Source organism: Liolophura sinensis, chromosome 9 (assembly GCF_032854445.1).
Source record: "Liolophura sinensis isolate JHLJ2023 chromosome 9, CUHK_Ljap_v2, whole genome shotgun sequence".
Lineage (NCBI taxonomy): Eukaryota > Metazoa > Mollusca > Polyplacophora > Chitonida > Chitonidae > Liolophura > Liolophura sinensis.
This window is the reverse complement of record NC_088303.1, coordinates 13,741,120-13,753,351: the sequence shown is the minus strand read 5'-3', so window position 1 is coordinate 13,753,351 and position 12,232 is coordinate 13,741,120. Positions and strand designations below refer to the sequence as shown.

The window sequence follows — 12,232 nt, the reverse complement described above, 5'->3', positions numbered from 1 at the left end:
TAACTGAGGTGATGCATTCAGATACTTTCCATAAGGTTTCAACATACATGGTTTCTTTAATGTCACAATACTCTGAGGCTTGATGTCTACTTGTAAACTACGTACCATATAAGCATCTCATTGAACTCTGTTGTGAGTATGTGAATGTAGGTGTCTGAAAAGCCGTACCTGTTCAAGAATGCCAGAGAACTGGTGAAGATTGCTGAGTTCTACCAGGTTGAGCCAAGTCAAGTCCACAATCCACCTGTGGGGTTTGGGCTGAACCACATTTAGATCTAGAGAAGCTCCACCTAGTGACAAGGGCACATTACTCATTATATACCATTTGTACAGCAAATTATACAAGCTGTATATAAATATTTTCATTTCAGCAAAAAATAATTTAACAGTGCAACACAATGCTATAGAGAACTTGGAGCAGGTTTGAAAATTACTGACCTTTAATGAAGGTCATGAACTCTTCCCTCTTGAGTTTGCCTGCCTGGAGGTCAATCTTCAAGGCCAGCAGTAAGGTGAAGGTCATCTTGTCTTCCTCATAGAGACCTCTGGCTGCGTACTTATACACCTCAAAGGTCATGTACTCTATGATGTTCTGTATACGCTTCTGAGTGATAGGAGACTTCTGAGACCTGCGATGGAACAAAGCAGCATTGACTTTTCTGAAGAAAAGTGGGCCCTGTTTCACAAAGTACATGTAGTCTACATCAACATACATTCAATTTATTTATTTATTTATTTAATTAATGTTTTATGCCATACTCAAGAATATTTCACTTATACAATGGTGGCCAGCATTATGGTGGGAGGAAACCGGGCTCGAAACTCATGACCATCCACAGGTTGTTGCCAGACCTATGCATTTACCTAATACACCACATGAATGCAACACTGCAAATGATGTAAGAAAGTGCAGGATGTCCCTAACATGCAATTTCCTCCCACAACTTTTTCAGATCAAAGAAACCCAGCGATGCATAAAAAGACCACTCTGAAGACAGAACATGCTTGCAAGAGGGTGAATGAACTTAAACCTTTCTTAAAATTCTATGAACTATGGTATGAACACTTTCCATGCCATCAGCCCTTGACCTGAGTGAATTCTTTCACAAAATGTTTTTGACAGATGTGTATGACAATTACCTGGCCATGGAGAGATCAAACAGAGTAAGGAACTGCCTGAGTGAGGTCTGGTACATCACATTCACCAGACTCATCTCCGTGATCAGGAAGTACAAGATGCTCCCTCGCGTCGCTACTGGGCGGAACTCCTCACGAGCGTTGGTTATCTTAATCTCCGTCTCAGCGGCAATCTGTAATTTTTGACTGACATCCTGTGCTGTCGACTTTGTCACGTTCAGCACATTGATCAAGTCCTCATCGTCCACAAGGGAGCCCTGCAAGAAAACACAGCTCAGGGCTAAACTTATACAGGGAAACCTAGCACTTGTAACATACATGTTTACTGTATGGTCACTTTATAGGCAACATAGCTCCAGGGCAAACTGATGGGGGTAAAAACAGCATTTGTGACACACAAGGTAGTGACAACATAGCACAGCAGAGACCACTGTACAGTGTCCTGGGAGTGATGATAACTCATGGAGGTAAAAACAGCGTTTGTGACACACAAGGTAGTGACAACACAGCACAGCAGGGGCCACTGTACAGTGTCCTGGGAGTGATGATAACTCATGGAGGTAAAAACAGCATTTGTGACAAACAAGGTAGCGACAACACAGCACAGCAGGGGCCACTGTACAGTGTCCTGGGAGTGGTAATAACTCATGGAGGTAAAAACAGCGTTTGTGACACACAAGGTAGTGACAACACAGCACAGCAGGGACCGCTGTACAGTGTCCTGGGAGTGATGATAACCCATGGAGGTAAAAACAGCATATGTGACACACAAGGTAGTGACAACACAGCACAGCAGGGGCCATTGTACAGTGTCCTGGGAGTGATGATAACCCATGGAGGTAAAAACAGCGTTTGTGACACACACGGTAGCGACAGCGCAGCACTGCAGGGGCCACTGTACAGTGTCCTGGGAGAGGTGATAACTCATGGAGGTAAAAACAGTGTTTGTAACACACACGGTAGCGACAACGCAGCACTGCAGAGGCCACTGTACAGTGTCCTGGGAAAGGTGATAACGCATGGAGGTAAAAACAGCATTTGTGACACACAAGGTAGCAACAACACAGTACAGCAGGGACCGCTGTACAGTGTCCTGGGAGTGATGATAACTCATGGAGGTAAAAACAGCGTTTGTGACACACAAGGTAGTGACAACACAGCACAGCAGGGACCACTGTACAGTGATAATCAATTGCTAGTGGTGTAACCAGAAATATGTGGGGACATTAAATAAAAACAGAGGTGATCAGGAATACAAGGAGAAAAACACAACACATTATGCATAATTTACTACAAACACCATTCTGTAACAGTCATTTTAGAACTAAAAAAAAATTGCTTATGATTCAGACGCAAAAATCAATTGGTAATACACACAATAATATTAACCTATCTGATTACTCTGATGTTCCTTATCTTACCTTTGTACTTGTGAGTCTGAATAGGAGATTGTCTTCCAGCTCCTTCATCTTCTTCCTGTTGGATGTCACACCTTCCATCAGCTTCACTCGCTCATTTTCCAGCTCCTGGGGACACAAACGGCCAATGGGTTATGAGTGTTTTGATCGGAAATAGGGAATGATTATGGCATAACATCACTTCAGAGGTGAAAGAAAAAGGGCCCCCTATCCCCCCAAAAAAGTGGCTCATCACAGCTAAAAATAACAACTAAAGAAAGTTAGCAAGAGACAAAAGTTTACAATGACTTGTGCACAGCCTGTTTAACTTACAGCTTTCTCAGTGAGGATGACTCTGCCCAGTAACTGGTCCTCCAGTCCCTTCATGGTCACAGTGAAGTCAATGATCGATGTGCGGGCGGAAATCTCCGGCGTGTACGAGGGGTTGGGCAACTTGGTTGTCAGGTACAACGTGAAGCCTTTCATGATGTCACATTCCTTGTCACCGACCTTCACCTTCAGGGTGGAGCCGACCTTGATGAAGTTTTTCTCAAGGACATTGTCAAGGGCAGGGTCAAGCTCTTCTCCAATGTCCTCTAGCAGGAGAGGACGCCCTAAAGACATGGAGTCCTCCAAGTGTTGGCGGAAGTATTTGTGGTTCAGTGCTGTTACCTACAGTAGAGAAGCATAGAAGATATAAATTTTAAACAGGGAAAAAATCAAGAGGAATAACAGAGAAAATACATGTAGAAGAGTAAACCATTGCCTTTCACCAAGTAGCTAAGCATCTCACTTGAAGGATAAGTGTTCAAATTAAGCTACTTGTCTTAAGTACAAAGATTATAACCTATTTAACAGTATGTTGTCAGGAGGACCTCTGAGAAACATAATTATGACTTTAAACCCACCAAAATCAATGAATTTAGTACCCTAGCCGATCTCCAGCGTGATGCCCGGTAAAGCTCAGCGGATAACATCATTGATGGTCAATCCAAGTCAAGCTGCCCAATATAACTTGGGAATTCATTTCAATCAGTGTCATTTTCGAGATGGATTCTAGCTACACAGAAGCAAATATACTGCCGTATCAATTTGAAATCATAATGGATGACATTGAAGTTCAGATTTATGACACTGACATCTCGGGCCAGACTTCAGAATCCAATTTTTCAGATGTTGAATTTGATCTTTGTCCAGGCATTTCAAACCGCATTGGCAATACGGTCTTGTAAGTTATTGCTTATCTTGTGCTACACTGTTTAATTTAAATTCTTACAACTGTTTAATTTTCCAAGTTATATTATGGCCGAAATTACTCAAGCACGGCAAACAAGTATTATGAAAGGTGGCTTTAATCCTCTTTTGCTTTGTAATCTGGATCAGAGACTCAACAATGGGAGATGGATTATCACTATAAGATTGCTTGCGAACCTACTCTGAACGGTATGATCACTCATTTCCCACCTTTGATAAGTAATTTTATTCAACAACCAGTATTTCAACCCCAGTCATTAGTTCTTCATTAACTCAGTAAAGCAACATGATTGTTCTTGGATTGTTTTTCAGTTTTAATCGTCCGCTGTAACTGGTCAGAAACCGCTTACATAGCCATAGATGTCAAACTGCCATTGCTTTGTTAACAAAACACAGTTCACAATTTGTGAGAAGTTCACTCATTGGTGCATTGGTACTCACATGGTTGTATCTACTTTTCTTTCACTTTATAAGCAAACAGAAGATTGATCAAACTAATGACGAATGAACTGCTGGCACCAACGCGGCACGCCTATTACCAGAGTTCATGTATTTCTATGTAAAGCCTGATTTTCCCTCCTTGCTGTTAAAATTTAGCTGCCCGCCAGGTTTTCTCATCCCAACTCCTGCCAGCCCGGCAAAGATTTGGCTGTGTTGTTTAAAACCCTTCAGTCTAGTGCCATCAATCCACGATTTCCCGAGGGCCAAATCGTCTGGAAACTAGAAAAAACTAACTCCAAGGTTCTTTGACCACCTGTTTTTACAACCATGTGCAGAACAGCAAACCATTTTGTGGAGAAATCTGATATGCTTGTTATCACTTGTGTGGCCATTTAACACTGAACTAAATGGCGAAGCTCTGATAGCTCATAAAGGTTGGACTTGTATGACGTCATTCAGCAGAGACTACAGAGTGTTGGCAGAAAAAATTCAAAAACCTAGTCTCATTATCTAGTGATTTTAATGCCGTATCACTCAGATCACTGTACTTTTTTTACAATATTTTTTACACTCAACTTAACGACATATACAGAGGTAGCTAATTATGAATAAATAACCAGCCTGGACACTAATCCTTTAAAGCCATAGAAAAAGCACAATAAAGTCACTGGTCTGGGGCAGATTGAGAACCATGCTTTGGCCAAATCAGAGAAAAACAGAGAAATGGCCACAAAGCTGATGAAAAACATCCCAATAAAACTTAAAGGTGGAGAAAAGAAAAAGTTATTCCTAAATGTGGACTTTAATATTTTTTCCAATTTTTCCTTAAGGAGAAAAAGACCCTGGAAAATAATTTTTGTATGGTGGGTATTTGGGACCACCTTTTGGTATTTATAGTCTTTGTTTAATAATGTCATAAATGAGGATGTAACACAGGTTTAATCAATATTTTTGCACTAGAATTTGTTCTTTTCAGCTAACAAATGTATTAAACCTCAACTTGGATCATATTTATATTTGTAATATGTTCATAAATATTATCATAATTTAGGTAAAATGCATATGTTTCAATATAAACAACAAATATACATTCAAATAAATTTATTAGATAAGCATCACATCCTTATATAGAACATTATTATGCAACAACGATAAATACCAAAAGTTGGTCCCAAATACCCACCATACAAAAATATTTTCAAATACCCTTTTCTCTTGAAAAAAAAAATCCACAAAAATATTAAAGATCATATTAGCAAATAAGTTTTGATACTCTTTCATCTGATTTTGGCATCATTTTTATGTTTTCTTCTCCTCTAAAGTCACCATTGAATTGTCAGAGAAATGTTTTTACATGTTGTGATACACAAGGTAGTTGTCACAAAGTCTAATTCTTGAAATATACACCAAAGAAGTGTCAAAACATTCATTTCCCAACTCTTCATGTGCCCAATCTTACACTTCAATTTTAGCACATTTGGACCCAAAATTTAACATTAAGGAGCTTACCTGCAACTCACTGTGAGCCTCCCTGTTTTTTATCCAGTTTTTACCTTGCCCCTGGGGATCTACCAGGAGAGGGTAGCGGGAGGCCTTTGTGACAATGATGCCATTTTGTGTGGACAGCTCATCATTGGGCAGGCCCTGGAGGTTCCACTCAGCAACCTGAAACATATATGTGTAAAATATGTACTTCTTTGTATCAACTTTTCTCTCACGCTCATCATAAGAATCAGCATTGAGTATTAAACTACTAATCGGCCTGGTACTGGTATACTGAGATATTTGGTGTCTTTGGCATGGCATTCCAGTGAGGCAGCATTAGAAAATATGTCATCAGGCCGCATTAAATGGTATAATGTTGAAAGAACCTTTAAGCCCAAGCACAGGAATATTAAATGCAGTACCACACCACATCCCCTGCTCCACCAACAACCCATCCCCAACGCCTCTTTCCTCCAGCCCTGAACACACATGATACATCTCACAGTTTCTGGAAATGTAAATGGATACCTCATAGGCAATAAAAATATTTTTACCAACAACAGAACAACATTCCAACAACAAAACAACAATCTTGAAACTGAATCTCAGCTTCTTTTATTTCCATGACAATGTAAAAGTATCTACCGTTGTGGGATGTGCCAACATCTCTGTGACATTCAGATTGCCTGTGTAAGGAATCTTTCTGCTCTTGAGCTCTTTGATCCAATTTTTAAGTAGCAGGCCTCGGAAATCTTGGTTAAAGGGTCCAGAGTAGGAGAGGAAAGCTGTACACATTACCACATCACCCACGAGCCTGGAATCAGGAAATGGTCCATGAGCCAGACTTACATGTACACTAGCACAGAAAGTTTACACAAGTAGAGTTAAGTAACAAAATATTTATTTATATATCTGATTGATGTTCAATGCAATACTTTCACTTATATGATGATAAGCATTTGGTTATCACCAAGGTTTGGTTGAGGAAATCAGAGTGTCCGGAGCAAACCACCATCAATACCTGACACCTGACTGTCAGATACCCGATACCTGACAAACATAAAGACTTAAAGAAGCAGTCAAAGTAGTGAGCAGTGGAGTACAAGCAACAAATAAGTTCTACCCAAAAGCCATACCTACCTGAACATGCACACTTTCAAAACCTTACAAGTGAAAGACATGTTCTGTACTGACATGCCCTAACATAACCAAACCCATACAACAGCACGGACCAATATCTTATGCCCCGTGATGACCTACCTGCCGATCTGTTCTTTAAACTCTTTACTCTGCTCTGTCCATCTCTCTCTCTCACCCCCCAGGCCGTTGATCAAGGCCGAAGCAGCATTCATCTTGCGTCGACATGTTTCTGCATCGTCCAACAAAGTCTGAAATATAAATCAGAAGTATGCCTTATCTGAAAGTAAAATTATTGTACAGTTTGACACTTTAGACGGGACATTAATGTGCACATTAAATCAGGACTGATTTATACATAGACAGTATTACAAAACTCAGGAGAAACATTTCAAAGTGAAACAGTTTTGAGTAATGCATTTAACACCGATGAAATTAATAACAAAATAAACAAATAAATACTTCATACATTTAAACTTGGTTATTATGATCCTCAAACACAGTTGTACAACTTATGTATTCAGGGGTCACACAACCAATATTCAATATTAAACAATGCTCCAAGGTGTTACAGAAGCTTGATAACCCTGTTATACGAAATGCTATGACAAAAGTTCAAACCTGTTTCTCTCTCATTGCCTCATCATACATTGCCCTGACAACAGCTAACTCCGCCTCCTTTTCATCCAGCTGAGCCTGGGCTTTACTCAAGTCACCATTAGCAACTTCCAGCCTAGCCTGCTGCACAGCTAAGTTAGCCTGTCAGAAAAACAAAACTGCCATAGTGTTACAGTGTTTGACCTAGAACGGACACAATACAGTTGATTTTTCTAACACTGATATAATGGTCATTGTATATGTATCATTCCCTATTACATGTATATTCAAATGTAACTGAAGTTGAACTAAGACTAGAATTTTCAGCCATATTAGTTATGAGTATTGTATTGTCTATACCCCCTATTACTGATTTGTTGCCATTCAAATCAAAGCAAAGCTTTAGCATCATTGTGAACAGACTACTTTGACAATGGGTCTACTCCCCTGCACTTCCGTCCATGTCAATTCCCCACAACATCTCCCCAGTTCACATGGTGTCCACAGTCTCACCTTGAGGGGAAGGACCTCCTTGTTAATGCTGAAGAAGGCAGCCATTGCCTTAGTCCAGGAGCAGAGGCCAGCCACATTACCACAGACCTTCTTGGCTGTGTCCAGGTTATAATCCTCCATCTCTATGTACGGCTCTAGCAGCTCCACCATCTCCTCATTAATCGTGTCCTTAGGGAAGGAGACAAGAGACTGGAGCAGGCCACCCCCAGCCATCATCTGAGAGGGACAAAGGTAGAGGTCATGTGTACAGGTTAGCACAGTGTGTACAGTGATACAGCGAGAAATGTTAATACACTTAATCAACATTTCCAAGGCATCTTCACGTCCTTTCAGATCCAGGATAGCTTCCATTATATGAAATCCCTTATTCTTACCATTGACCTTACTGACAAGCACATACATCTACATAGAGCCATAAAGAAGCACAGGAAATTTTGAAATACCAGTAAGATCATTTTTCAGTTGTAACACAAAAACATGACTTACACATATATGGACTTTTTAAAAAAAAACATATTGGTACACTCACATTAAAAAAAAATTATAGCCCAAAAATTCATAATTTTATAATTCGATCATCAGTAAGTTTAATAAAAAAATATACATTTACTGGCTAACTTTGAAAACCAGACCACTTCTTATTATATACACAATGACAATATATGACCACAAACCTTGAGCGACTCTCCCCAAGATGGTTTCACGGACACTTTTTCCGGGTCTGGGGTAACTGAATCGAGTTTCCTCTGGAACAGAATGAGGACACAGTCCATGATCCTCATGATGAGATGTGGGGGTTTGCCCAGCTTCCTGACAGTGGCGATATCCGCCGGCTTAATGGTGTTAAGGGCAGCCTCTGCTTCCTCCAGGGCAGGCCTCGCTAATTCCAGCTTCTCCTCCGCCACGGCCTTGTCCTGAGCAATTGAGTCCACTATCGTCTGGGCCTTGTCTTTGACTTTCTGCACCTGGTTTTTCACTTTCTCTGAGGCCTGGGCTTTGACAGTCACCTCTTGTAAAACTTTCTCTGCTTTCTCTGATGCGATAGCTAACTCCTTCTCCTTCACAGCTAGTTCTTTGCTCAGTTCAGAAACTGCATGTGATGCCTCAATTAACTTCTCCAGACCTGAAAAGAACAAGTAATCATGAAGTAGTTCACCATGACTGCCCTACTGTTAAATTAATTATACCCATAGTCTTGCACTTTACAAAATTATCTGACCATATCTGTATTCATTTGGTTTACAGAATTGCTGGACCCCGCCTGTTTTCATGCGGTTTACAGCATTTTATGACTATACCTGTATTCATGTGGTTTACAGAACTGTCTGACTATACCTGTATACATGTGGTTTACAGAACTGTCTGACTATACCTGTATTTATGTGGTTTACAGAATTGTCTGACTATACCTGTATACATGTGGTTTACAGAACTGTCTGACCATACCTGTACTCATGCGTTTTACAGAACTGTCTGACCATATCTGTATTCATGCGGTTTACAGAACTGTCTGACCATACCTGTACTCATGCGTTTTACAGAACTGTCTGACCATATCTGTATTCATGCGGTTTACAGAACTGTCTGACCATACCTGTGTTCATGCGGTTTACAGAACTGTCTGACCATACCTGTATTCATGCGGTTTATAGAACTGTCTGACCATACCTGTGTTCAAGCGGTTTACAGGACTGTCTGCCATACCTGTATTCATGCGGTTTACAGAACTGTCTGACCACACCTGTCTTCATGTGGTTTACACAACTGTCTGTCCATACCTGTATACATGTGGTTAGCAGGATTGCCTGATCCTACCTGTATTCATGTGGTTTACAGAAATGTCTGACCATACCTGTATTCATGCGGTTCGCCATGTCCCCAATCTCAGCATGTTTCTCAGAGTAAATGTTCTTGTATCCATTCAGGAAGGACAGGTAAGACTTGGGAGTAACATGGGTGGATCGTCGGTACCTAGCAAACAAGTACTTCACCATTACACTCCATAAATGCTATTAACCTCTTTGGTGGCCTCAAAGTCCGGAGGCCTAGGTTCAAATCTGAGTTAGGTCACACCGAAGACTTTAGTTGCTATTTGTTGTTGCCTCACTTCATGCTCAGCACTGAGAGCTAGGTTAGAGCACGCAAACAGGACTGTTTGTCCCGGAGTCAGTGTAATCAGACTGGGTGGGAGATCATGTCTGGTGTCTTTGGCATGACTTCAGTGCCGGCAGCACTTTGGCAACATGGACTCTCACTGCCACAAGAACATGCAGTATATGACTCTCCTTGATCTAACCCCTCAATGCTGAGCACCAAGTGAGGCAACAACAAGTGCTATCTTTAAAGCCTTTGGTATGACTCGTCCCAGGTCAAGGCTGTAAGATGCAACTTATAGAACACAAAAATAAATAGCCATCATCACATATATAGTATACAAGAAATTAAAAAAGTTGAAAAATCTGCATCTACACACTGCACCTTCACAACGACGTAACGCAACTACCACCAATTCCATGTTCATGCACTGTTTTCAAACTACAAATATTCACTGTAACTATCATAACTCACTATCACAAACCAACATTGCACTGCATCATGTGCTGGACACCCAGCAGACTACAATATTGACCCTTGTCCAGTGACGAGTTGGACTACAGCTCCTGTAGGTTTGCCTGTGGCTGTACATCCGAATCAAGCAGGCTTTCTCCACCCATAACCATGAATGCCCAACTAGAAGTGAATTGCTGTTGAGAACTGCCACAAACCTCTGGAAGTAATCAACACAGCTTTCTGCCACCCCGTCGTGAATGATGCCCATGGTCTGTATCAGCTGTTTCTTCACCTCTGGCACACACTTGATGTCAAACCCAGACAGAAAGTGGTCAGCCACAGCGATGAGAGCGTCCTTAGGCCAGCGCTGGAACCAGTCCATCGTGCAACCTGAGATCAACCCTGGGAACTTGAGGGCTCGGGCACGGAACTTCTCCCCCACCTGATGATAGGAGAGGGTCATACAAGTAGAGGTGAGTGTCTCTGATAGGAACAGGTACACGCTAGCCAAAATATGAAACATGTCTAAACTGTTTTGTTTTGGATTTTGAGTACTGCTTGATCTTCACTGATTTTAAAAATTCATCTCAATGCTTCTTAGTAATGAAAGGTAGAATTTTTGACACATTTGTCTCAAGATAACACTAATGAGATGGTCAAAATTCTAATTTCAAAATGCCAAAAAATAGTCTTTAAAATCATTTTTACATAAGTCAGAAAAGGCCTTGTGGAAATTGGCCCTTCAGAGTTTAACAAAAAATCATCACTTACAGGTGAGAAACACAGCACCACATGGAGGTTACTTCTGACACGTGACAGGTAGTAATCGTACAGATTCTCATTGGTCGGTGGTCGTCGTGGATACTCCTTCTTCATTATGGGAACTAACTCTTGTGTTATTTCATCCATCTCATCTCGTGCAAACAGGTTTGCAACCTGAAACACAAAGACAGGCATTTAATGGTTTGACAGACGAAAAGATGGAGAGAACAAACACAACTGATGTGACACGACCACAAACTAGTTCTCATGTTTTATATCAAATTGCAGAAGTTATATATGTAAATTATGTTACATGTAGAACATACTTGTACTTAAATACACATCATTACATGCACGTAACTACATGTGATAAATCTTATGTATGTTCTCCAGTTCCTGATCAAATCCATTGTTGTAGTACAGACAACCCATGTGAACGACCAAGATCTCACAAGAGTTGTTCCCCTTTCTGCTTGTCTCCCCTTGACTGTAATTTTATCTACTGGGGGGAGAATGAGTACTGACCACACCAGACGACAGGACATTGTTGAGATATTCCAGGAAGCCCTCATCTTTAATCTCCTGGTCAGTGAAGATGAATGTAATGCCCTTTCCCTGCTGACCGGCCGTACGGTACAGGAATTTCAGATCCTCCAGGAGGTTTGAAACACTGTACGATCTGTGGAGACATGAAAACAAACAATCAAGTTCTGAGTGTTCTCAACAGGTTAGGCTATTAGTAGATTTGTTCTTAATACTCAAGTAAGGCATTCTTCACATTCTTTGTAAAGTGATATGTATCATAACAACAGTGAACATAGCAGAAAAAAATTTCACTACCCTAAAACAAGCACACATATATAAAGTTGCTCTACATGTAGTTTCACTAAAAATGTGTAAATCTAAGAAAATTGTGTGATATATAATTATATGGGACATGTGACATTCATCTTAGTATG

General features: G+C 40.7%; 1 protein-coding gene across 4 annotated transcripts in view; it reads right to left on the bottom strand.

Annotated features, from left to right (window-relative positions):
* Positions 1 to 12,232, bottom strand: part of LOC135475949 (dynein axonemal heavy chain 5-like) — a 71,812-nt gene that overhangs the window by 8,598 nt on the left and 50,982 nt on the right. For all 4 annotated transcript variants that reach the window (XM_064755919.1, XM_064755920.1, XM_064755921.1 and 1 more), the window contains 15 exons: positions 11,799 to 11,952; positions 11,283 to 11,447; positions 10,727 to 10,953; positions 9,814 to 9,932; positions 8,636 to 9,084; positions 7,962 to 8,177; positions 7,473 to 7,610; positions 6,975 to 7,102; positions 6,360 to 6,528; positions 5,739 to 5,894; positions 2,868 to 3,206; positions 2,559 to 2,663; positions 1,141 to 1,394; positions 439 to 629; positions 169 to 290 (listed from right to left, as the gene is read on the bottom strand). In XM_064755919.1, the coding sequence (XP_064611989.1) occupies positions 169 to 290; positions 439 to 629; positions 1,141 to 1,394; positions 2,559 to 2,663; positions 2,868 to 3,206; positions 5,739 to 5,894; positions 6,360 to 6,528; positions 6,975 to 7,102; positions 7,473 to 7,610; positions 7,962 to 8,177; positions 8,636 to 9,084; positions 9,814 to 9,932; positions 10,727 to 10,953; positions 11,283 to 11,447; positions 11,799 to 11,952 (2,932 nt within the window). The remainder of the gene's footprint in view (positions 1 to 168; positions 291 to 438; positions 630 to 1,140; positions 1,395 to 2,558; positions 2,664 to 2,867; positions 3,207 to 5,738; positions 5,895 to 6,359; positions 6,529 to 6,974; positions 7,103 to 7,472; positions 7,611 to 7,961; positions 8,178 to 8,635; positions 9,085 to 9,813; positions 9,933 to 10,726; positions 10,954 to 11,282; positions 11,448 to 11,798; positions 11,953 to 12,232) is intronic.